Source organism: Salarias fasciatus, chromosome 20, assembly GCF_902148845.1.
Source record: "Salarias fasciatus chromosome 20, fSalaFa1.1, whole genome shotgun sequence".
Taxonomy (NCBI): domain Eukaryota; kingdom Metazoa; phylum Chordata; class Actinopteri; order Blenniiformes; family Blenniidae; genus Salarias; species Salarias fasciatus.
Window position 1 is genome coordinate 21,395,531 of NC_043764.1, and position 25,571 is coordinate 21,421,101.

A 25,571-nucleotide genomic window follows, 5' to 3' on the forward strand; every position below is an offset into this window, starting at 1 on the left:
TGTCAGCACCACCCTCTGTTGACAAGTCGGGTGAATTGCTGGACGAAGGGGTTTGCTTCTCACTGCTTGAGCCGTCTCCATCGCTGCTGTTGCTGCTGCTGCTGCTGCTGCTGCTGCTGTCCCCATTTTCCTGCTCAAAGCTCGTCCTCGTCTCCGAGGAGATGGGCTGCTCCGATTGGTCCTCAGTGTTGTCACTCTTTAGGCTGTGGGCGTCTCCTTGTTCTTCACAGGATTCGCTCTTTGTGCTGCTGGACTCTGAAGAGCAAAGAAGTCATTGCTTTACTATTAAACCAACAAGAAGAGTCGGGGTACAAATCAGTTCAAAGTCGCATCTGATGAACTCCTCGGTGTCGAATGTGTTTTTGTCAGCCAATCTCAGGTTAGAATCAGCATCTGGTGAATTCTGATAAAAACAGCCGACAAATGATCACAAAGCGTGATCATAAATAATGTTTCTAACAGCCTGTGTGGTCACACTTCGCTACATGTGATCCGAGAAAAAAAGTGCAGAAATCAGGAAAACACAAGAGAACATGATCTATGGGTTCTGTATTATTGCAGATCTTATTGACTTCACTGATGCCATGTTAACCCAGGAGGCCACAGGACAGACACAACCTCTAGGACAAATGTCAGAGAAGGAAGTCTTCTGAAATATTGAACTGTCAGACCAACAGCTGTGAATTCTGCACTGAAAACTCCTGCATTGTTCTTTTTCGTGGCTGTACAACCTTTCCTGTGTTACCTTCCACTGACTGCATCAGCGTTTGACAACCGAGGCGAGGATGAACTCCCACTCACCGCCGTGGTCTGAAGCAGCGGCTCCGTCACGAGGTGCTTCACTGTCCTCTTCCTGACCACTCGAGTCTTTGGACGGCTCCGGGGCCTCTGCCATACTTTCTGGCTCTTTATGGCATGATGGCTCCTTGTCTTCACTTGTTGTTTGGTCCTCCTCCTCCTCCTCCTCCTCCTTCTCATCAAACTTCAGCCTCTTCACCTCCTGCTTGTCAGCATCACAATCCTCCTCCTCTTCTTCAGAGTGTTTGTTTTTGATCCCGCTGTTTGCTGTCGTCTGATTTTCTGATGGTGTGGTTTCACTATGAAACACACAGGAAATCAATCTGATTTGTCCAGTCGAGTGTAACATAAGGTGTCGCTCTTTGTTTTTATTTTTTTTTCTTTCAAGGTAAACTTGGGCTAAACTACATATTAACTCACATTTTCATAGACGTGCCAAACTTAATTACCTGATATGATCCTGATCCTCCTCTTCCTCCTCCTCGTCCTCCTCCTCTGTGGTTGACTCGGGCTCTTTGCTGACAGGACAGTCCGGAAGCCCGTTGGTGGAGAGCGAGGACGCCAGTGACAGCTTTGGTCTGTTGAGTGATTTTGGCGTGCCTGGTCCATTCACATTCCGACTGCAAAACAAAACAAAGAAAACCTGCTGCTTTAACATAATTCAAGTGAAGATAAATCATCATGTACGTACACTGCCCTGGGCCGTTCATGAAGGAACAACACGGATTATTGAAAGAAATATGAATAAATCAAATATTACCAAGATTCAGAGTGATTACAAGGAGTAGCTCTTTGTCAGGATGAGTTTTTATGTTCATCTGTTGTTGTACATTGTGGCTGGCAAATATGATAAATAAATAATCCTCATATTAGATGGAAACGTCCACTGTCCATAGCTACTGGGGTAAGCCACAGCGACTGTGTTCAGGTTGGTCTTTGCAGTGCTACTAGGAGAAAGTAATCCCCGACTCCCACCTGTCTGAATATAGAGAGGAATTGCCAGGAAACATCACTCCATTCATTCTGTTTACAGTCGATGCCCCATTTTTCCTATGAGGTGTCAAAAAAGAAAGAAAGGCATGAAAACAACTGGATGTTAATTATATATTTGCGTCTATTTCATAAACTAAGGCATTTTTTTAAGTTAAAAAGTAGAGTTTACTTACTCTGATGTGGCGTACACACAGCTGACCACCATTACATTCTGTAACACAAAAATAATAATACACATTTAAAAAAAATACAGTTTATATCCATAGATTGTACATTTAAAAGACATACATGAATAATAACTTGTACGACAAATTCAAAGAATGTCGTTCTGACCTTCTCCAAACCCCGGAGAAACTTGTCTGTTCCGGTGTAGTTTCGTTTGGGGTCCATCAGGAGTTCACAGAGACGCTGGATGGTAAATGGGATTCTGAAAAAAGGATTGGACAAATGCATTTCAAGTTTAAGAATGTGTTTCTGACTCAACAGATAACTAGAAATAAATTGATAAATGTCTCAAAGCTAATATCTTCAAACAATATTAAACAGGCACCAACTTTTCGGATCATTTTAGTTTTTATCGGTTTCATCTGAACTAAAGTTTTTTTGGAGAGTGAAAAAAAAGAGCATAACTATGAATAAACTACAGTGAGTGAGGAGAAACAAACACTTTTCCTTTTTTTCAATTTACAAAACAAGAATAAACTGATCCAAATACTTTGAGACAACTAAAAAAAATCATTTATTGATTTAAAAATCTTTAATTCTATTATTTAGTTGAATTCAAAATGGCAAAGGTGATGAATAAAATTTAATTTTTTTTTTATTTTGCTGCAGTACTCGGAAGCTGGTTGAAATCAGAGAGGGCGGTTATAATCTGAGGGAAACAGCTTTACTAACAAGTCCAGGTGAGAGCAACGATAAAGCAGAGATGTGGTTCTGTCAGGTGTCAACCTGCGAAACAGCTGTGATGAAAAATTTAAAACATGTTTTTCACTTTCCATTTAAAATTCTTTTTTTTTAATTTATAGCTCTAAGAAAATATGGAAATCAGGACTAAGGAGTATTAAAATACTGTAAATGACTTGGATTTTTTTTCTTTCGTTTGTTATGGAACTTTAGTTATAATATGAATTCATTCTTTGTTGGATGTATATGAAATCTTGGTTGCGAAACTGGTATGAAATCTCAGATGTTGAGAAACCTAGCATAATAAGCATTGAGGTACACCTCTTTGGGATTGCATTCGTCGCTTTTGTATTATGTTGTTTTCACAGTTAAACATTTCTCTGAATACTAACTGAAAATAAACCAAACAAAAAAAAAATTAATAAATAACTTTTTGCATGTATTGCATTTTATGATTCTCTGCTTAAGATGACATTAGAAAATTAGCGTCATTTACATGATCCACACAGTGGTTATCAATACTGATAACACACATTACATATGACATTACCACTCACCCATTGTAACCATCCACGATCTTTAAGATCCTCGTCTTCATTTCTTCAAAAGGGACATACTCCACGTTGGGATTATGCAGTCCCCTCTGCTCTGGCGCCGACGCCTGGAAATCATCCATGACTTTTTCCAACTTGAACAGGAAGTAGGTTTTGAACTGTGACCACGAGAGCCTGCAAAACAAGCAAAATGCAAGTAGAAATTGAGTTCAATATTATTTTATTGTTTCTGACCATGCAGCACTTCTTGAAAGCTTCTACTCACGTTGGTTGGCCTGTTTTGGCAACATGGCACAGGAATTGCTCTAACACAGGGCAGGTCTCTTTCTTCCCTTTCTTCTCAAAATCTGTTAATGGACACAAAAATAAAAAAGTTAGTATGATAATAAATGTCATACAAGCAACATTCGAAGAAAAGTTTACAAGCGATTTTACATATGATTGGCTTCTTTTTTTTCAGATAAATAATTGTACAATGTTGTACAATTACAGAACAACTAACATTTCAAGTTGACTGAACTTGTTACTATTAGCAGGGTGCAGTTTGCTGGGCCAGATGGGCTGCTTTGTTTATTTCCCCTGGACAGTGCCTCAAGGTAAGTAATCAAAATGTCACAAAACTTCAAATTCTTTGGTTTGTAAAGTTAAGCTGTTTTTTCCAATTAACCCTAAACTCAGGCTGAATGTCTGATTTTGTGAGTTTTCAAAAAGAAATGTGTTCTCATGAAAAAGCAGACTGATAGGCTAAAAACGTCATTTGTTTTCATTGTTAGAGGCTTTGTCTCTAAAAGTGAAAGCTCAAAGTTTGTAAGAAAATACACCTGAACTTCACTTTGTATGCATTAAATACTGAGGTTAATCGAACCTTAAAAACTTTGTTTTAATTCTTTTTAAACTCTATTTAAAGACTTTTTAACCCACATGGCATCCCGGGTACAACTCTTCCAATAATTTCATAAAGATCAGCCTTCAAAATCTGTAATGTTGTGGACAATGTGTGGCTTAAAGTGGAAAAGTTAGTTTAATCTGGGGGATACACATTCAAACAAGTCTGATCAATGCTGAATTAAAACAGAAATAAAAGCAACATTTTTTAAGCTTTACCCAAATGAGTATGAATAATGAATGGCTAAACTTGGAGTAGACCGTTGTGGCAAGGGAAGGGACTATATCTGAATTATTCCAACACTTCAGGCAAAATGTGCATCAACTAGGTAATTATAAATGAATGTCTACCACCTGTGTGGCGAAAAAGCACATTTGATAAAGACAACAAGAGATTAAACTTCACATTGGACTTCACTGGTAGGCAAGGACATGCAGACTTCACAGAAGTTAGTTAGTTAGCATTTGATTGTTAGCAATATGTGCGACATTACCGAGCTAGCTGTTTACATAACCACCAAGCGTCGATAAACGGGGGAAAAGCGTCAAAAGTAAGGATTTGAGGGCACTCGTATCTTATAAACGATAACACTAAAACTTGCTAAAACCTGGGGAGGCTGAGAACAGAGTCTCTGGGCATCTCTTCTGAACGCTGGCTGTTGTTACTAAGCTAAGTTACGGGTGACGCTCGAAACGCAGTTAGCAAACATCGTTTTTGCCGCACGCGTCCGATCACGTGGAAAATGATTAATCAAAATAAGAGTGAGTCAATCGTGTAGAAGAGAGTAAACATTGCCTTGAAACGCTTCCAGTAAGGCGTCGATGTCCATTGCTGTGTCCAGTCACAGGCAGGAAATAGTGGCTAGTTAGCGGGATGTTAGCAGCTAGCTAACCCAACAAAGCTGGTGGCAGCGCGCACTGCGCATGTCCGCAGTGACGTCAGCACGTCTGCGGAAGAATCTGAGATCAACAAAGCATCCCAGTGTACTCTTCCCTGAATAAATATATCAGGCGTTCTTAATTTAAATTGCACGTGTTTTTATTTTTTTATTATTATTATTTATTTTTAGCAGTTGCAAATACATGTTTGTGTGCAAGACATGTGAAGTGTAAACACAGACTCTGTAGAAGCTGTGTGTGCGAGGTGGACGCCGCGGGCAGTGAGCGGGCGTCATCGGTTTTTTTCTGTGTTGTGACGGCGCAAACCGGCGAGGCGACCAATGAGTCAGCAGCATCGGGGTTAATTTCCACTAACCAACCTATATATATGTAACGACAGCGGCAGGGGGATAAACCTTCTGCGCCAGAGCTCTGTTTTTATTTTCATTTCTCTGTCAGTTTGTAGCGGAAACAATGGCAGTTCCTGCGTTACAGCTGAGCGCAGCATCCAGCCCGGGTCTGCTGGAGCACAGCATTCACATCAGAGACACTGATCTGGGACGGATTTCCACTGAAAATGACACTGACACGCTGCCTTTACATTCTCCCTGGACTTTCTGGCTCGATAGGTGAGAAACGTGTGTGTTTTTTCCCTCCTTTCTGCGTTGTTATTTTAGAGGTTCTCGGCCAGTGACAAGTAGGTGAACTCTTTGTCGCTGACCCAGTAAAGAGAACAAAGACGGGAGATGAGGCCCGGAATAACTCAGGCTTACATCCTGAACAAAAACAAGATCGTTATTTGGGAGACACGAGCAATTTTCAAGCTTTAACAAATGCTAAAAAAAAAAAATTATCACATAACAAGGTCAGTTGGTTAATCATGTTGACATGTCTTTGAGCGCGTTTTCCCTCTGACCTACATACTGAACCTCCACTCAGAATGATCCGAAATTAAACACACACACTTCATTATGACAGATTGTCAAGTATGATCACAACATATAGATCAGCGTCAAGTTTTCCAGTTATTATTGTTCTCAACTTGTTGAGTCACGTGTCTGTGGAGGTGATCGCAGTTCTCCACTCGAATGTAGGTCAAACTTCTCCTTAATGGAAAGTAGCAGATTTATTAATTAAAAAATGTAATGTCATTAAAAAGAGGAAGTAGTGGCGGGAGGGGGACGGGAGGGGGGGTCTCTAGCACGAGTGGGTTACACAAGCGTCATTGAATGTGTCGCAAACCCGAGGGTGGTGTGTTTAAACGGGGTCAGTGTTGTTTACTGTTTACTGGCTTATTTGTCATTCGATTCCCGTCCAGCTCCGCTCGCCCCCTCAAACCCCCCCAAAACAACCTGTCTGCGCCCAGGAAACAGCTCTGATCCTGTCTGATCTTATGACCATGACTCGTGTGTGTGTGTGTGTGTGTGTGTGTGTGTGTGTGTGTGTGTGTGTGAGTGTGTGAGGTTGCTTTTTGACTCTATTTATTCTGTGTTTGTGTTTAGATCACTACCAGGAACGACAGCAGCTGAATGTGAGTCCAACCTGAAGAAGATTTACACGGTGGAGACAGTACAGGTACGATGCTGTTCCAGTCTTCACCTGAACATTGTGTCTGATGTGCTCCACTTATGACTTTTTGCGAGAAAGCACATGCAGGATTTTTGTTGTTCACTCAAACATACTTTTTTGGGCACTGTATTCAGGCCAGGCTACATTTTTTGCTCACTCATCAGCCTCAGGGAAATGTAAAGCAATGCAGAGAACATGTCCCCCCCTGTAACAAAATGTGAAATATTAACAAGTCCAACTGTTTGCACTTGCTGTACCAGTAAATTGCTCAATAAAATACTCTGTTTCCTGTCTTCAACTTGGCACTGGTGTAGAACTTTTGGAGGGTTTATAACAACATACCTGGCGTCTCCAACTTGCCCCTGAGATGTAGCTATCATCTGATGAGAGGAGAAAGAAAACCACTCTGGTGAGTTAAAACTGTGTGTTTTCATATTATTTTTGTGGCGGGGATGGTTGCTTGTCAAAACACACACACAAATAAAAAAGCTACAGAAACTATATGTGACTTATTAACCACCAAGCAAACTGTAGCATTGAGAAAGAGACTGCTGGAGCTGATTCATCAACCCAGCTGGCATTTTGGATGGTCCCTGCTTCATCTCCATTCACTTTAGTTTAGGAAGGTTCATAACTACATGTGATGTTTGTAAGAAACTAGCTTTCCTGAAAGTAGGTTGAAAATTCAGAGAGTTTTGATTATTTAATTGATTAAGATGTATGTGTCTCACTGCCTGTAGTGGCGCATTAATTGCATGACACAATAAATCTACAGTTAAATTTGGCGCCAATGCTTTTTTGAATCAATTTCCTTTGATTTGACTCCTTGTTGCAGCCCTGGTGGTGTGTAATATCTAACATTTCCTTCTTTTTGTGTGCAGGGAGGAGGAAAGCAATGCTAAAGGTGGTGTTTGGAAAATGAAAGTCCCTAAAGATTGCACTGTAAGTGATATACCAGATTATTCAATACGTACAGTTACTTTTTCCTTATAAATTTGTCATCATGTGCAATATTACATGTAATACTTTGAATTGGTATCACATTTACTTATCGCTGATATGTGTCCTTTCATGTTCTTTGTAAACCTGCAGTCTGCTGTGTGGAAAGAGCTGCTATTGGCTACTATTGGTGAACAGTTCAGTGATTATTGTCCGTCAGGTAATCTTTTATTCTTTTTATTTAAGCAATCAGTTCTTGAAAATTATTACTCATTTTTCAATCACTGATGCCTTTGTGTGGTTGTGCTACTCCGATAGATGACGAGGTGGTCGGCGTCAGCGTCAGCGTAAGAGACAGAGAAGACGTCGTGCAGGTCTGGAACGGAAATGCTTCTTGTGCCAATGAGTCGAATATCCTAGCAAGAATCTATGAGCTTCTCCCACAAATTCCCTTCAAAGCAGTGTTTTATAAGCGTGAGTATTTCCTTCTTTATATCTCCACTAAGCATGTATAAATACCAGCTGATCCACAGAACACTTTTAAATTGACTTTATTAATTAAAATTTTGTCAGATTATTTTATTTTATCTCATTTTATTTTTCAGCCCACGAGGAGCACCACGCTTTTGAAGGAGGCCGAGCAAGACATTAGCCCGCGCTACGCACAAAATTCTTGACATACACACTTTTATTTAGTTTCTGAGCTAATGCTTTGGCAATTTTTGAAGCGGTTTAGATGCTTTGTGTGTCATGCATCATCTTAATTGATTACCTCAATGTAGCCTAGGTATTATGACTCAAAGTCAATAAAACGTCACATCCTCTAGGAGCTACAGTCATTCATAGCCAAATATTGTTTTAGTCTAAAGTGGAAAAAAAAAGAAAAAAAAAGCTGTTTATTTCATCTCTGGCTGTGTTTGTAGGTTTTTATACTGCATTATTCCACACAACTGTAACCAAAACAGTAGATCATGTACAGTCAGATTTTTTTAGATGTGGAACAGCACACTTGTTGCGGTTTACTGAAACACCACACGTCTAATTTTTAGGTTTAAAAAGAGGAAAGAAAAAAAAACATTGTAGTGCTTTTATAGTCACCTTCATTCTCTCTCTTTGTATGTAATTTACAGCCAAAATACTGTTGCCTGTACTGGAAATGTAAATTTTTAGTAAGCTGTAAGGGTAATATTTGAGCAGAGAATTGCACATTCTTTTTTTATTTCCTTGTGTAGGATATGAGTGAAAGGTGGGAGAAATATATTTTTCTTGTTACAATAAAATGACCTCACTGCACAAAACACCTTGAGTAGATGCTGAGAAATATATGCAATCATTTCTATTCTGTTGAGTTTCTGACAAATTTTGCTGTGTTATTGTTGTCGTTGAGTTGGAGCCTCTCTGCCATGAATCAAGCACTTTCTTACTGGTTGTCTAAAGCATTAGATCGTCCAGCTGGGATTCAGTTGTGACCCATGAAACCAAATACAATTTGGTGTGGCGTCACCTTTTCTCATGACATGTAAGGCTGTTTTGTTTTTTTGTTTTTTTTGTTTTTTTTTTTTTGGTCCATGTTTGCTCTATCTGTCTGGACTTTATGTAATAAACATAGCCTCAGAAAAAAAATGGACACAAGAAAGAAAGATGTAGCTGTTCTTACTCTCTATATTTGACACTTTGTGGATGTTTGTTAAAGTGACAGTCATATTAGAAGGCCTTCCCTCTGTCATTTTTTTGTTACTATTGTTTTTGTCTTTTTTTTTATGGTTTGTTAAAGCGACACCAAAATTAAGTCTACATTTTTCAAAATGTATCAATCATCTGATGTGGAACAGGCTGTCTTTGTTTTTCTTGTGATCATATTTACTAGTCATTTAAACCTCACCAAAGGCGCCTTTCCTGTGTGTTTCTGTTTGTGGCTGAAACTGTATTTTTGTTTTTCTTTCTTCAATACGAGTACTGTAACACTTGAGGTCATTTCTGAGGCGCTATGCGGAATGCATTGAAACCCACAGAACAGCTGCTGTGATTTTTCTTTTTCCCCCCAGTTTGATGTTTGTGATGCTAAATGCTCCGCTCGCTGCTCATTTTCTCTGCTTCAATCAATTTGAGTTACCTTCCACGCCACACACTTTGCCCATCTTGCTTTATTCCCCCTGTATTGTGAGGCTGTTTATATAATAATGTTAAAGCACATACTGTTAGATAACAGAATACCAACACTGTTCCCTCGCACACACTCTGCTGACTCCACATCTCAGCTCATGTAACTGATTGTTGATCTTGGATGGTGCCTTGGGTTTTATCAGCAGTTTACAATGTTAAAGTCCTCTGTGTTCAGCATGATGAAATTGCATTTAGTCAAGTTTCTCTATTTGATTTACACGTGCTAAGAATAAAAAAATAAAGCCACTTAAATTGTGTGTTTTATTTCTTTGTAAGACACTGAGACTAATATTCACCTGATAAGCTAAATATCAATATTGTATTTGATGCTGTTTTTGCAGAAATTTTCTTGATGTTGCTTTTTCTACTCAATAGTAGACAATAGTTAATTATCTTAGGTTATTGTGATGAGTGGGTTTGGGCTTTTATATTTCATTTTCACCTTCAAATACATGTATAAAATACAATAGCCTGATGTAAATATACAGGGTTGTGTTTGAGGTCAGATCCGTGTTAAAAGATGACTTTTTTTGGGACATTGATAGGTCCTTAGTTTCCAGGTTTGTGCACATAGCTCACTTGAACTTCTCTAATTTATAACCTCCTGTAAAGAGGTTCTATTGTGTATTCAGTGCACACTGCCTTCTATATCAATATTTAAAGACATCCTGGCGATTGCTGTCCAGCATATAAAACTACCTACGTGGTTTGAACTATGAATATAGCATCCTATAAAAAAGGACAAACCGTGTCATTTGGTTTTGTCATTTAGGTTTCTGGACAGTGGATTATTTTCTGTTGAAGTATGTTTAATTGTTCTTGGTAGCCACCGTTTCATGACAGTTAGTAGTGAAATGACTCCCTCTTGTGGTTACACAGTATTAGAAAACATGACAAGACTTCATCTCAAATCATGTATTTACGTGACATGAAAAAAATGATGATTTTGATGCATCTTGCATCAAATAATATTGCGGCAGATCTCAGCAACTAATTGTAAGAATTTAAATAAATACCTGTATTACGTTAGTAATGAGCTCGTCATCCTTTCTTTGAAAATGAGATTGTCTTGGTAACTTATTCGCATTAGAGATGATTTTTGTTGCAAATATGTAATAAATAACAGACCTGAGTGAGATAGTAACACTTTGCTTGTCACTTCGTGATTTCATGACGCGACAGTCAGAGTAGAAACTTTTTGGTTCAATTGTATCAGTTCTGCACAACATAAAATGTTGCATGTTCTCACCAGTTTAATGAAGAGCTGCTTAAAAAAAATTCAATATAGTGTGTGTGTGCGCACGGTCACGCAAAATAGGAAAAAATTATATTCTATCATGTCTATAAATGCATAGATATTTATAAAATCCCTTGTAAATAAATCTAAATAACTATATACTTATGGATGTACATATAAACCAACATTAAATAAATCTATACCCACTGTAGACATGCTGTACACACACACACACACACACACACACACACACACACACACACACAGCTAGATAGATAGATAGATAGATAGATAGATAGATAGATAGATAGATAGATAGATAGATAGATAGATATTGATATACACACATATGTAGTTTAATAGGCCTGATAAGGAGTCAGGGGGAAATTAAATGTATTTCATCTTCTCTTCAGGCGCACACGTGTAAAAAAAATCCAGTAATTGCAGGATTTTCAGTTTGAAGCGGGAAAAGCTATTTTTGATTAATTCTAATTCTGCTATTTCTAATGCGCTGTTTGTTGTGTTTGAGATTTTAAAAAAATCTACTGATGATGTTTCCATCAGATTGATCATGTAAGGTGTTTTGTATTTTCAGGGTGGGATATGCGTCAAAATTCGAGCCCCACTGAAAGGGTCCGCGTGTGAGCATGACGTCACCATTGTTTACTTTTACATAAGCTCCGCCCCCCCGTTAGCAACTTGTGGCTAGCTCGCTACCGAGGAAGGCACACAGCACCGAGGATCCTCTCCAGACACCACCCGAGCACCAGCCTGTCCGCCTCGACACAACTCTGTAAGTAACCGTGAACACCTCAACAACTCGCTGGCTCTCGAAAAATGTCCATATCCGTTTTATAAATGGAATTCGTTGACACATCGCCGTGCGGTATAACGGACAGGAGCGAGAGGAAGATAAATGTTTCTTTCATGCTAGCGCCAGCACCGTTTGCTAGCTTTTGTTGTAGCCGCTGGTAAACGCTACCCGCGATATCGGTTCACTGTTGCTCCCCTATGTCAATAATATAGTCTGCTTCAAAAACACAACCGCACATCGAAGAGACCAATCTATCTGCGCTGCGGAGTCCGGAGACTGTTAAACCTCGTGTCGTCTCTGGGTAATAAAAACATGTATTAGCTTATAGAGCTCTACGGAAACCTCAGACTGCAATGGTTCATGTGAACGGATATCGAATCCATTCATATCATGTTAGGGTATTTATTGACAAACAACACCCTTATTCTACCATAAAAACAACTCCACACGATAACGCGATCACTCCTTAGTGTATTTATAGCGTTTAAGGTGTTGGTCTGTCGGCTTAAACAGTCTCGTTTTAGGAAGATAATAAGGTGTAACGTCTAGGTAACTTAGGTCAGCGTGAACACGGCTACCTAAATGTGCTCCCTATACATGAATGACACTGGGATTAATAGGATGTAACTGTGTTATTTAAGATCATGCACAGACATATTTATAGAGCCGTTGCTTCTGTGGCTGCTGGTAATGCGAGCAGTAGTCAGACTGCGACGGCGGAATGAATGCAGATCTACACCTCACAAACTAAAACAACCATCAGCTCAATGAGGAATATTACACCCTGATAGATGGTAGTTAGTTTTCGGTGATGTTTCACTTGCATAACAGTGATGATCTGTGGACATATATTGCAGGAACTCCCTTCTGTCTCTCGAGTATAGGCACTATTCATCATTATAGCTTAAGTCTGTCAGGTGAGGAAACTTTAAGAGCTTGTGGAGGTTTTGTGGTCTCATTTTCTTTTAAGCATAATTGATCAAAGAGTGTATACAGTTGTTTTAATCAGTACTCTTTATATTATAAGCTCCTCATTCCCCGAAAGATATCTAGCCACTTTAATGATTGTTAAATCAGCTTTCGAGATACTTTATTTTTTCTATTTAAAAAAAGATATGCCTTTGGTGCATCTACTTAACATTTTTTGACATTGCCTGTTGTTACTGCATTTTTAAAACGCAGTAAAGAAATTATCTTGGGCCTATTATTCAGTCCATCCCCAAAACAGTCAGACGGCTGCACAGTTGGATAGGATCTGTTTTGTTGTATGCATAATGAAACTGATGAGGGGTAGATGCAGTAGTCGGTCTGGTTTTTTTCGAGACAAAATCACCACCAACCTTTTCAACAACGTCTTCGGGAGACACTGCCCTTTGTCTTCAGTGCTAATCTCCTCCCTAATGCAAGAGTAAACAGTGGAAACCTCACAAACAACAGCTAGTTTTCATCAGGTAGCTTTTCATTTTCAGGTTCTGGGAATTACCTCATTTTTAACCATGTTATGACTTGGTTATTAATGACACCATAATGAGATAGATTACTTGCTATTAACTAGCTTTCATTATTTGATTTCTTAACTTTGCCTTTTTTACTTTTTGGTTGCAGACTGATATTTTTTCAGTAATTTAAATAACTATGTTGTAATTTCATAATATGCTGCGATCAGATTGTTAACTGTCTTCCAAATCCTGACGCCTCCTCTCAGTTGCACCAAACTGATTCATTTGATCCATGGATAGATTTTTAAAAGTAACTTTTGCTAATACTTAATGCAGTGGTGTCGTTGGGTGCACACGGTCTGCTTCTTTTCAGGCTTTCTGTGCAGCTTTCCATCTGCTTATATTATTTGTTTGCCTACTTTATTTATCTTTGTTTATGCTGCCTTAGCTTTTCGACTCAAACACTCCCAAGCTGTATACATAAAAGCCTACTTGTGCATTGTACTACCTGCCACAGCCGTTTATCGCACCACCTGGTTAATGGTAAATTGTTCCAGAAGGAAGATATGTTTGCACATAAACACGGACCCAGGGCCCCTGTGTTTACAGTAGTCATGGCAGCGCTCAGTTATTCAACAAATAGACCTTACATCTTCCACCCTCACTTGAAGAGGAGCATGTTTGCACTGGTGGGTAGTGCTTTTACATGGTAGTTGTTCGCTTATAATGCTTCAGTTTTTACATAATTATACAGCACAAGATTCATTCATATGACGCTATTGTTTCAAACCATTATTTACTATAAAAAACTTAACATGAGAGTAGTGAATTGAGTTGAACTTTGAGAAGTTTTAGTCTTAGTGAAAGCATCCAGACTGTGGTCTTCTAGTCGTCTCCTCTGTGGTTTCATTCACCCTGATTTCCTTTTACAGGTCAGTGGAGTCCAGATGCATGAGTCTCGGTCAGAACCAACAAGCTACAACATTCAAGCAAGTCAGTCAGAGAACGGAAATCCTGCTGAGAATGACGGTCGGCTGAGCCAGACTCCTCCTCCAGAGGCACCCAGGGTCAGTCGTTCTCAGCCACATTCACTGATTCACACATCTTACAAACATTCATTTAAGTATTTAACTGAATTGTTCTATATTCTACAAGAGATTAACATATTTTATCAATCAGTAGCTCAGTAGGATAGAAAGGCTGTGTTGGATCTTTGCACTTTTGATGAGATATTCTGTTGTTTGGTAAAAAGAAACCACAGATTCTACAAACTGTACCATACACCTGTTTTCTTTTATTGGTTATTTTTTATAGAGATTGATGAAGCCTGATGAGATGTATTTTCTCAACCAAGGACTTGGAGTTTTGTGAAATATTACTGACTATTCAGATCCTTTCTGTTTTATTTATATAGTACCAATTACATGTCCGGCTCGTGGTACTTTTTCAGAGGAATTCTTCACAATCCCACCTGAGCAAGCAGAGGCAGCAGTGTGGAAAACGGATAACTCAGAGCTGGCAGTTCTTCTTTTTTTTTTTTTATGTATATAAACATGGGCGGCAGTTCTTCAGCTGCTCCAGTTGGGGGCTCCGGGACAGAAAAAAACAGAGTGCAACAAATAAACAATCCTACAGCAGACTAATCCACACACTGCAGAATAGATAGCGACATGAGGCAGAGATCTCAAACTTCAAGTTCCACTGTCCGAGAATCGAGATCCTACAGGAAAATGAAGAGAGAGAGACGGATTGTTAGCAGTGTGTGAAGGTATAACGTATGGATGCACAGGCAGTGAGTAAGCAGAGAGGTTCAGTGCAATACTGGAGTTCAACCAGCAGTGTGAACCTATAGCAGCTTCGCTAGATAATGATGACCTGAGACCTGAGACGGTGACCTGAGACAACCCTAACGTGACGATCCTTCAAATAGCAGAATTTTTAGCCTGATATTGGAAGTTGAGATTGTAGTTATAGGAGTTCCTTTCAAATGTGTTCATCCTCTTTTTGTTTTGTGTTACTCCTGACAGATTACATGTTTTGATCTTTTTTTTTCTTTTTGGGATCAAATGATCAATCAAATTACAACATTTAAAAAAAAAAAAAAGGTTCAGCTCAGAAGTTAAATTGTGTTTAGAGAAGCTTTTTTCTTTTCTGGTGAGTACCTTTTAGTAACTGAAATATAATTACTCTGTTGCATCAGGTTTCAGAGATACAGGGGCAGTGCGTGAACATTTGTCCTCTTTGCGACAAATATATCCATTTACCAAACTGTGAACAGTGTTTTCTTGCGTCTGAATTTGCTGGTGCGCGAGCGCCGCAGAGCTTCTTGTCGGTTTTCATGCACGCATAGGCTGGGTGACGGCATGGGACGTAGCTCCGGCTGAATCCGAGTTACCTTGTTGCGTCTCTTCGCCACGCAAATGCATCCCAGGAGCTCTTTACTCTGTTTCTCACAGCTCCTCCAAACGGCAGTGTTTTATATTTGTGCTGAGAGGAGGCGCGGGGGGATGAGGGGGAGGTGGTGTCGAGGTTGAGAAGGGGGAGGAAGAGCACAGCTCCTGCTGGGCGGAGGGATCAGTGTTATATTGTTAGTTTTGTTTATGCTCACATCATGTAGGTTAGTGAGGCTGTGTCAGAGAACATTGTTGCTGAGAACTATTTGTCTCTTCCAGTGCCCAGACAGACTTTTCAATGGAGACTATCAGGTTTGTCCAACTTGATCTTTTTTTTCCATTGTTCTGTTATAGTAGCAGGCTTTTTCTGTTCTGTTCTGTTTTGTTTTTCAAGTGCAGGCTTTTTATTTATTTTGTTCTCGACTGTGTTTGTGTGTCCGTGCATGAAAATGATGTCACATCATTGTGGTTTTGCGCGATTCCAGATTTCTTCCAATAAACTCGACTTCATCCGAGTTTATTGCCAGGAACGTGTGTTTGCCTAAATGTGCCATTTTCCCGCGCCACACCCATCAAGGCACATTAGCGAGAATTAAACCTCACAAGAGGAGACATATTGTGTTTGTTTTTCGGCAAGTTTTCTGCATTTCAGTTTGCTGTCAGTCATCTCCGAGTTCACAAGACCAGTCTTGCGGGAACAGATCTGTGTTTACACTCAGTTGCTCACTGGTATGACTTTCAACAATAACAACAACAGAAGATGTTTGGACTTGCTGGCTGCCATGGCAACGGGGATTAGGCAGAGGCTGTTGTTGTGTTGATGGTGTCCACAGAAAAAATAGAGGGGGCCAACTGGCTCTGTCTGTGGGATAGACCTGTTTTCATTGCTTTGGTGGCCACCTCTGCTGCATTGAATTTCATAAGAAAGGACAAACTAGGAGGCAGTCATCTGTTATTGTTAGCCCAAAGCCTGTGTGAAATTCACTGTCAGTTTGTTTACCCGACTCAAAACAGACTCTGCCTTGGAGAGTAATGTTTGTTTGTGGTTCAGACCTTAATTAAAATACGAATCTCAAGTTCTGTTTTCGTAAACAGGCTCTGTATGCTTTTTTATTCATTATTTATATCTCTGTGCAATTTTGATTACTCTGTTTATGTTTACTGTAAACATCCCCTGAGCTGTGAGGCTTGACAGTGAGGGGGAGGGTGTGGTAATTTGCTGCGTGCCTCGCCGAGGATGTTGTTGTTGTTTTTGTGGTATGGGGCTGTTGTTGTTGTTTTGATGGGGCTCTAATTCCCCTAAGCCATCCAGTGGTGGTGGTGGTGTTTTTGTTTGGTTCATTTTTAGCTGAAATGGCAGTTGAGTCAGTTCAGCTTCCCAGACTGACCGGTGAAGTGGGAATAATCATCCGTTCTGTGAGTCGCTCCAAATCCTTCCTTTTTATAGATAAATTTGAGCAAGAAGCACAAAGTGCAGCTGCATTAATTGGCTAAAAATGAATTAGTTTAATTAAAATCTAGAAAAATACACATTTAATTAGCACTTTTCTGCTTTTAAAAATGTGTTTGATTTAATTACTTATGATGGCAAACGGAGTGTGTTTCACCTTTTTTCTTATTTTGATTGAGTCTGTTCTTCCATAGCCCTTCCTATGGTAGAGTTGGAGTGAAACCTGATCACATTTAAGTGATGTTGTGACAGAGTGTTTGGTTTCAGTAATAGGTATGTATTTATTATGGTTACGAAATCTGTTTTGTTACTGTTTGAGTAGGTACACATAATTATTTCTAGTTAAAATTTGTTTTGCTGCAGTTATTTTGAATTGATGTGGAACCCTTTGTTTCTTCTGTGTACAGAAAAACCAGTAAAGTGTCCCTTCTGACTTAAAATTTACAACGGCATCACAATAAGTTCTTTTTTGAATTTTTACAAATTACAAAAAAAAAATAAATAAATAAAAAAAGCAGACAATTCTCAGGGAACCACCAGTCCGATGAAAGTCCCGTCTAAAAGGAAGAAACCTCTGACACCACCCAGCCGGGCAGTGGCCGGCCATCTGTTTCCACCGGCCGGGGTTAGGGGGACAGCAAAGAGAGAAAAGACCATCGTAGAGAACAACAAACGGCAAACTCCAAACAATCAGCGCTGCGCAGGCTGACGGGGCCAAAAACCACAGATCCCAGGCCCCTCGGCTCCGCGGCCGCAGATACCTGCTGCAAGCACAGAGAGATCTGAGAGAGGAAAACACCAAGACGCACGCTCCATGACGGGGGGAACAAAAGGCGCTCTTCTTCTCCGATTGGAAATCGTGCTAATTTTCCCAACAGTTGCGCGGCGTTGCACGTTTGTCTCCTTGTCTGCTGTTATTGCAGCTCAGATCAGCTTTACCTTCAGCCTTCCTCCCCAGACCCTCCGCTGTTGTTTTTCCAAAGCCGCCATATATTAGCTGCAGAATATCTGGCTTATTAAAATTATTTACGACTCTGCAAAGCTTTGTTTTGCCTTTACGTCGGGCTAGCGGTGCACGGTATATTTTTGTTGCTTGTCACTGCAGTGTTTGTCCTCATTAAATTTTCCCTCTGTAGTGTTCTGTCTCAGAATCGACTCTCCCTGCATTTTCCTTTTCGCCTGTCTTTGCACAGACTTCAGCTCACCACGCTCCTCTTCCGTTTGTTTTGTTGTTTTTTTTTTCCTCTTCTGTGGTAAAGGTCCCAGTGTCATTGTCCATGATGACCCCACCAGCAGAGGCTCCGCAGCAGCTGCAGCAGACACAACAGCAGCAGCAGGTCCTCACTCCTCAGCAGATCCAAGCTCTGTTCCAGCAACAGAAAGCACTCATGTTACACCAGGTGATGCATGTTTAATTTTTTTTTTTTTTTTTTTTTTTTTCCTTCATGAAACCGACTTAATTTTCTCTTCTTTCTGCAGCAACAAATTCAAGAGGTCTTTAAGAATCAGCAAGAGCAGCTAAACCTGCAGCTGCTGCAGCAGAAGAACGCTGGGATGGTCAGCCAGGAGGTTGGTCAATGAAATTAATACGGCTAATGATTCACAGGGGAGAGTACTTCATGGTTTCTGTATGACTTGCACACTAAAGGGAGGAGAGGAGGTCTTTGTAGTCTCAGTGTTTTGAGTTTGCCACAGTGCCCAGCTCTGCAGCGGTAGGTGGTTAATCAGTGTCCTGATAACAATAAAGGAAACACACCTGGCCGGTTTTGTCAACAAATTTATGTGACATCCTGCTGCTATAAACTCGTCCTAGAGTTGTTTCATTTGCCCTCTGAGTCTGCCATGAGTCTTATGGATCAGTCTGAACTAGTTTGAATGAGGAAGCGAGTATCGGAAGTTGGATTCTGAAATAGTTCGGCCAGCAGAGTACGTTACGGTTAAAGGGCGGACGGATTGATTGAGCCTCGTCTTGTTGTCGTCTCTGCCACAGCTGACAGCCCAGCAGATCGCCATCCAGCAGCAGCTTCTTCAAGTGCAGCAGCAGCATCTCCTCAACCTGCAGAGGCAGGGCCTGCTGTCTGTGCTGCCCACCAGCCCGCCTGCAGCCCCAGGTACATTGAGTCAAATCTAAGTAAACCTGTGCACACTGAACATGGATTGCGTCATGTTTTGTTTGATCTGACAGTTTCTGAATCTGTGTGCTTCCAGGCAGTGAGAATGGTAGCATCCTGTCCTCTGGTGGAGAAACCAGAGAGTCTTCCATTCAGCAGTCCTCTGCTAATGGCCACCAAACACTTCTGAAAAGGAAAGACAGGTGAGCCTAAACTCTGCGCTTTCACGTCTGTGCACAGTTTGTAGAATCGAGTTCTGAAAGTTGAAGTTTTGCCTCTCGCCTCTCGCAGTGGGCCAGCGGAGGAGAGCACGCAGAACAGCCATCCCCTGTATGGAAACGGCATGTGTAAATGGCCGGGATGTGAGACGGTCTTCGGAGACTTCCAGGCATTTCTCAAGTGAGTGCGGAAAAGCCAGGCGTTACTCCCGAGGCCGACGTGACGCTCGTTCACAGCAGCATGAATATGAGGACAGAGCGTCCTGTTTTACCCACAACATGAACTCGGTGATAATAAGCGAGGATCAGATGATTATTTCTCTAAATTAAAAGAAACGGTGTGGTGATTTTGAATGTGTTTGTTTGCAGACATTTGAATAGTGAACACACACTGGATGACAAGAGCACGGCACAATGCCGTGTGCAGATGCAGGTGGTTCAGCAGCTGGAGCTGCAGGTACGAGTCCCAGCCTTCCACATCTCTTCTTCTTAGTCAAATATAATATACCAAACTTCTACAGATTCATTTTAGCTAACAATGACATCGTGCTTCGTCAAGTTCCTGTCAACGCTCAAGTGTTTGCAGTACTTTTTTTTTTTTTTTTTTTTACACCCTGGAAACAGAAGCGATCCTTTTAGATACTGACACCCCAGAAAAGAAGCAGTTCCCACACTGAAGCTGCGAGTTCACCGAGCCTCACCTTCTATTTCTGTCCTCCGTCTAAACGCAGCTGAAGAAGGACAAAGAGCGACTGCAGGCGATGATGGCTCACCTCAAGTCGTCTGAACCCAAACCTGCCGCGCAGCCCGTGAGTGCCTGCCACAGCCGTTTCCCTCCAATTAGAATAAGTATTGTTTTGCTGTTTTCGTTGCGCCGACATTCTGCTGACTTAATCGCCGTGTGTGTTTTTGTTTTTTTTTTTTGTTTTTTTTTTTCCAGGTGAATCTGGTGTCTAATGTGTCTTTCTCCCAGACAACATTGCCCAAAGGCCCTCCTCCTATGAGCCTGTCTCAGAGCGCCACGACACCCTCCACGCCCCTGACGCCGCTGTCTGAATCCCCCTCTGTCCTCACTCCCAATAGCATGTTCACTGGAACCCCCGTACGGAGGAGATATAGCCGCTCTGTGAGCCAAGGTAACCACGAGATCAGGACTCGCCTCTTGTTTGTGCTGAAGTCGTCACGGCTCGTTAATTGGCGGATGGGAGAAAGCAAATGTCGGTTAACGTAATGAGTGCAATCAACTTAGTTTTCGCAAAGCTGGCAGATTTCTTCATTATAACAGTTCTGTCAGTCCAGATCAGACTTTTTTTTTTTCTGTTTCTTCTTGTCATTGTAAAATAATATCTTATTTCTGTTTTTCCACAGACATAATCGATAATAAGGAGTTCTACCTGAGCACAGAAGTTCGACCTCCATTTACGTATGCCTCTCTCATAAGACAGGTGACATTCCCTGACTTCACTCTTTCATGAAATATCAAAGAGATGAGTGTAGATGTGGGTTTCCAGTGTGTGTGTGTGTGTCTCTTACCCTCGTGTGTCTCTTTCAGGCCATATTTGAATCGCCTCGCAATCAGCTGACGTTAAATGAAATCTACAACTGGTTCACGAGAAACTTCGCCTATTTCAGACGCAACGCCGCCACCTGGAAGGTATGAATAAAAAAAAATGGAGAATAACTACAGCCCAAATAGATTTCGGTTGCATTGCTGTATAACCCGACTTCTGCGCCTTTGGTTTTGTTTGATGTTCCAGAACGCCGTCAGACACAATCTCAGCCTCCACAAATGCTTTGTACGTTTGGAGAACGTAAAGGGAGCCGTGTGGACCGTGGACGAGATCGAGTTCCACAGGCGGCGGCCCCAGAAAGCCGCGGGGAACGGGTGCGTGCGCGCCGCACACCGAGACCAGAGCGCCGATTTGACAGGAGCGAGCTGTAATATCAGCCTGTTAGTCCAGGGGAATGCTTTCAGCTCCACCTTTAAATACACACACCTTGAAGGATTTAAGGATAAAACACAAGAACAGGCTTCGAGGCATTTAAAGAAAACATGACCGCGAGTTAACCTTTTACAGTACATTTGATTCAGATCCAGAAAGGAGCCGTCACGCAGGAGTGAAGTCCGACACGCCAAACCAAGTGCAACTTTCACACAGTTTTGGGCCGCTCCCCTCCACAAACCACTATCGATCATTTATCACCGCGGCCACACGTCGGCTCTATTTCTGGTTTGTCGTGTCCTGTAACAATGCCTTTATTTGTGCTGGTTACGTGAAACAAAAAGAGCCGGGATCCCGGTGTGTGTTTTGGCACGACTCCAGCAGATGGAGGGAAAGTTCAGCGAGCAGTAAAGACGTGTTCTTACTGCTGCTCCGTCAGACCAAACGGCCTCACGGATGTCTCCTGAAGTCAGATTTCTAGGTGTGGCTCTCTCAGATGCTGTTCTTACAGTGTCTGCTGTGTTTGTGTACCAACAGGTCGCTGCTGAAGAACTCCCAGAACCGCCAAGGGTTATTGGGGTCCGGACTTCAGGTAAGAAAATATATATAAAAAAAAAAAAAAAATCATATGAAAACAATAAAGGTGAAGTGTGTTGTGCAACACTAAGGACTCAGATCTTTAATATCACAAGTAAATTATTCTTTTTTATTATTATTACACTTCATTGCACTGTAGAAAATAATTCTAGAGGACTTTCAGTCCTGTTTAATGGCGCAGCTAAAACGCATCGTTACGTGTCGGCCGCGCCTCTCACCACAGCCGGTGAACATCCTCTCCAGGTAGATTACTTCTGCGGCCACTAAGTAAAAGACACAAAAGACAGAATGATGAGAAAACATACAAATGACAACAGTCATCTGATTGTGACGCAGATATTTTTTTTTATTTTTTATAAAAACCTTTTTCATTTCTAGAACTACAATAGCAATAGATGTTTTTGGGTTTTTTTTGTAATAAAATGTGAACTCTCCTTGATTGTAGTTCTGCGTGTGATATATGAGTATAAAAATTCTTCACATGTTAAAGTAAATTTGGTGTTTTGAATTTAAATACGGAGACGTGTCACTTTTTTTTTTTTTTCCCCCCCAGAGTGGCGGCATTGATTGCAGCAGCTCCTTCTACAGCCCGGCCTCCATGGGCAGCATCCCGCTGCACTCCCTGCCTCACATCCTCCAGGAGCAGATGAACGGAGCGCTGGCCAACGGGTCCGGATACCAAAGCGACAGCAGCGCGACGCAGTCGCCCCCACAGGCTTTGTGAGTGTTTCTCCCCCCCCTCATTTCATCAAATCCTCTTCTGGTCGATACGTCTCTGATCTGGTTCTTCGTGTGTGTGTGTGGTTTTTTTTTTTTTTTGTTTGTTTTTTTTTTCCCACCAGCATTAAAGAAGAGCAGGAGGACGAGGAGATATGTGAGAATTATCCCTACGAGTCCCCGGAGAGCACAGATGAGCACGGCCACAGTCCGGACATGAACGCCGACGAGGAGCAGTGCAGCCCGGAGAGGCCCAGCCTGCACCTGGACCGCGTGCCTTCCCTCTGACCGCCAGGTCCAAGCAGCCCGGCGCCACTCACAGCTCGTGTGACTCTGTATTCCAAAACAACAGCTTCATCTACGTAACCAAACACTCTGTTCTTGGGGATTTTGTTTTTCTTCTTTTTTTAGTTTTGTTTTGTATTTATCAGCATTTTCCTTTATTTTTTGTTATTAATCTTGCTCTCCATTCTTTTTTGTACAGTTGCGTGAAATCACACACACAAAAGAAAAATCAGAACACATACGTGAAGATGTCTGCTTGTGATTTTTACTTCTTCTTTTTTTTTTTTTTCCTCATTTTTCTATGAATTTACACAAAAGGACCATGATGAGAAGCCAAAGTAAAGGGAACACTGATAGTTAGCACTTCACAATGGAAGTATCCCCCTCTTCTCTGCGGGGGGCCACACTACCTACTTTTATTTTAGTAGTCATAATATATATATTAAATAAAATAAAAAAATTAATAAAAATCTTAGAGGAGGTAAAGAAGTGAGTTGCTTTAAAAATGAAGATGTTCACTGCCAACATGATCTGATATATTTGTATTTAAAGGTATAATCAATTGATGAAGAGAATCTGTAGCTTCTTTCTACTTGTTGGTCTTTTTCACCCCTCCCATGGACATTTGCTGAAATTCGCTCTAACTGAGCTTGTAAAAGTAGATACTATAGATTAACATTATTGTAAACCAATGCATCTCTATAAATAATAAATTCCTCATGATATATGTTAATGCAGCGTGGTTGATTGAGTCTCATCACAGTCTGGACGGTAAGTGTTCACATTGTTGTTTTTAACATAACACACCTGCTTCTCTTGGTTAATGGTCTTTAATGTAAAGTCATCAATGGCAATTTTCCTGTTTATACACAACAATCAGATTTATCGATATAGATTCATGTCATTTGCTCAAAACCGTGATGATCTTGTGACTTTGACTTCCGTCCTGCTGCCTCGTGGTGGTTTGGTCCATATTTCAGGTTGTGGATCAGATCACTGTACGGAGTGAATCCAGAAAATAGACACATCACACATGCAAAGAACTAATAGTTTAAAAATGAAGTCTTGCTCAAGGGAAGCAGGGGCCTTCACGTCCGCTTCCTATTGCAAGGATTAAAACCAGTGACCCTCCAGTCTCCAGTTTATCTCACTGACTTCTTACCACTGCCTAAAGTAAAATACTAAACACTCCATTATGATGATGGATGTTTCATTAACTTTTCTTTTCCTTGATTTTGCTATTTCTATTAATATTGATACACTAACAATAAAACTAATTTATCTCTCAGATACTTTTGCACAAAGAATCCTAACATCCTTCACCTTATGAATAATTTTCTTATTCAGAGTTTTGTATTTGCATACTTTTCAAACGGTGTGTTCTCTGTCAAAACTGCTCTGAATAATCAGAATTTAACAGCATCAGAACAGCCAGCACTGGATTCCCGCTAGTTACTCTGGATAAGCTAAAGCTAGCTCCCCAGTCAGTCAGGAAGGACCTGCAGCAGGTGGAGAGGGAGGCAGAGTTTCATACACACACTGCTTCACAGACTCTCCGCTGCCAGTTTCACATTTTTAGAGTGTAGTGGAGATTCTTTAACATGCTTTAGCGCAGCCTCTAAAAACAAAGGAGGACAAGAACAAACTTCCACATTCTGTTTTGTCTGTCAGTTACTGGTTTGAAGGACACACAGGTGAAATAACACCGTGAAACACCGTGCAGCCGATTTCCTCACCGATGAAAACTCAATTCTTTCTGATTTTTTCTAATCTGAATCTGAGTCTGGCCTGAGTGATTATTAATCACGTAGAATAAATATTAAAGTTGATCTAAAGCGATTGGCTTGAAGTTTTAGCAGAGGAAGAGTTCATTTAGTCACAGGATGAAACTTGTTCAGTTCAGAAAGTCGAACCTCCCAGACACGCCGCGTGTTAATGGCGCTCTGAATAATTGAACTGGAAAAATTGGAGTGAGTTATTTGCGTAGTGGAGGCAGCAGTGGGCGTTGAGCCAGTGCTAAATAATTGCACCAGGGCTTGGAAAATAGACGTGCTTCTATCATTTTGTGGAAGGGTCGGCCGGCGAGATGCACCAACAGAGAAAGCTAAATAAAAACAGAACGTGGTCCCCGGCGCCCAGCCCGGCCCAGGGCTGGGTCCGGCCTCTCCTGACTCATACCTGCCTGACATGGGAGGGTTTTGTTTCACTCTAAACAACAGTTGATGTAATTAAATAGAAAAAAAAAATTAAAAAAAGAGCTCGTAACTACTGTGTTAATTATTGACAACATTGATTTGTGTTTAGATGTGCTACAAAAAAACATTTCCAAGGGTGTAATTTCATCCGAGGCAATTTACATTCCGTCCTGGATCCAGTCTGACTGTCATTTCCAGCAGAAGACGTCTGTGCAGCACTTCAGCTCCCTTTGGCGTTTTCGGCCTCAAACTGACACGTCACGGCCAGAAAGGTACAATTACCGACGTGCTGCCGAGCCTGGCGGGACACGAGAGGACTTGTTCAGTCATCAGTCCTGAGTTTTGAGCTGGTTTGGAGAAAATATAAAGCAGTGGAACTTCTGATAAACGTGAAGAGATCAGTGAAGCCATTATGATTAATGGTTAAAGTTTCAGTCAGTTTGGTAGCAGATCTATTGGAATCAAGCTGTTTTCCCGTTTGTTACT

General features: G+C 41.0%; 3 protein-coding genes across 5 annotated transcripts in view; 2 read left to right on the forward strand and 1 right to left on the reverse strand.

Moving 5' to 3' along the window:
- LOC115408336 (serine/threonine-protein phosphatase 4 regulatory subunit 2-A-like) overlaps positions 1-5,042 on the reverse strand; it is a 6,043-nt gene extending 1,001 nt beyond the window's left edge. Inside the window, exons 1-9 of the mRNA XM_030119036.1 lie at positions 4,933-5,042; positions 3,517-3,598; positions 3,255-3,425; positions 2,125-2,218; positions 1,965-2,002; positions 1,774-1,848; positions 1,248-1,418; positions 802-1,097; positions 1-255 (exon numbers count right to left, since the gene is read on the reverse strand). The exon at positions 1-255 is cut by the window's left edge and continues 1,001 nt beyond it. Coding sequence (XP_029974896.1) covers positions 1-255; positions 802-1,097; positions 1,248-1,418; positions 1,774-1,848; positions 1,965-2,002; positions 2,125-2,218; positions 3,255-3,425; positions 3,517-3,598; positions 4,933-4,966 — 1,216 coding nt within the window. The 5' untranslated portion in view covers positions 4,967-5,042. The remainder of the gene's footprint in view (positions 256-801; positions 1,098-1,247; positions 1,419-1,773; positions 1,849-1,964; positions 2,003-2,124; positions 2,219-3,254; positions 3,426-3,516; positions 3,599-4,932) is intronic.
- Positions 5,043-5,260: 218 nt separating this feature from the next.
- LOC115408594 (eukaryotic translation initiation factor 4E type 3-like) lies at positions 5,261-9,936 on the forward strand. The gene is made up of 8 exons (XM_030119435.1): positions 5,261-5,375; positions 5,475-5,644; positions 6,518-6,590; positions 6,899-6,993; positions 7,466-7,526; positions 7,677-7,743; positions 7,842-7,997; positions 8,129-9,936. Exons 2-8 carry the CDS (start codon positions 5,490-5,492, stop codon positions 8,173-8,175), a joined length of 654 nt encoding a protein of 217 aa, XP_029975295.1. The 5' UTR covers positions 5,261-5,375; positions 5,475-5,489; the 3' UTR covers positions 8,176-9,936.
- A 1,685-nt stretch (positions 9,937-11,621) lies between these two features.
- Positions 11,622-23,623, forward strand: LOC115408367 (forkhead box protein P1-B-like). Of its 3 annotated transcripts, XM_030119081.1 has the most exons (17): positions 11,622-11,716; positions 14,109-14,243; positions 15,849-15,881; positions 18,279-18,419; positions 18,499-18,588; positions 19,010-19,130; positions 19,228-19,333; positions 19,422-19,529; positions 19,718-19,805; positions 20,080-20,157; positions 20,289-20,484; positions 20,717-20,793; positions 20,901-21,002; positions 21,106-21,233; positions 21,829-21,883; positions 22,442-22,608; positions 22,731-22,893. In XM_030119081.1, exons 2-17 carry the CDS (start codon positions 14,124-14,126, stop codon positions 22,891-22,893), a joined length of 1,773 nt encoding a protein of 590 aa, XP_029974941.1. In that variant the 5' UTR covers positions 11,622-11,716; positions 14,109-14,123. The 3 variants fall into 3 exon arrangements, with proteins under 3 accessions (XP_029974941.1, XP_029974943.1, XP_029974942.1); XM_030119083.1 differs by lacking the exon at positions 15,849-15,881; XM_030119082.1 differs by lacking the exon at positions 11,622-11,716 and having other exon boundaries at positions 14,124-14,243; positions 22,731-23,623.
- The last annotated feature ends 1,948 nt before the right edge of the window (positions 23,624-25,571 follow it).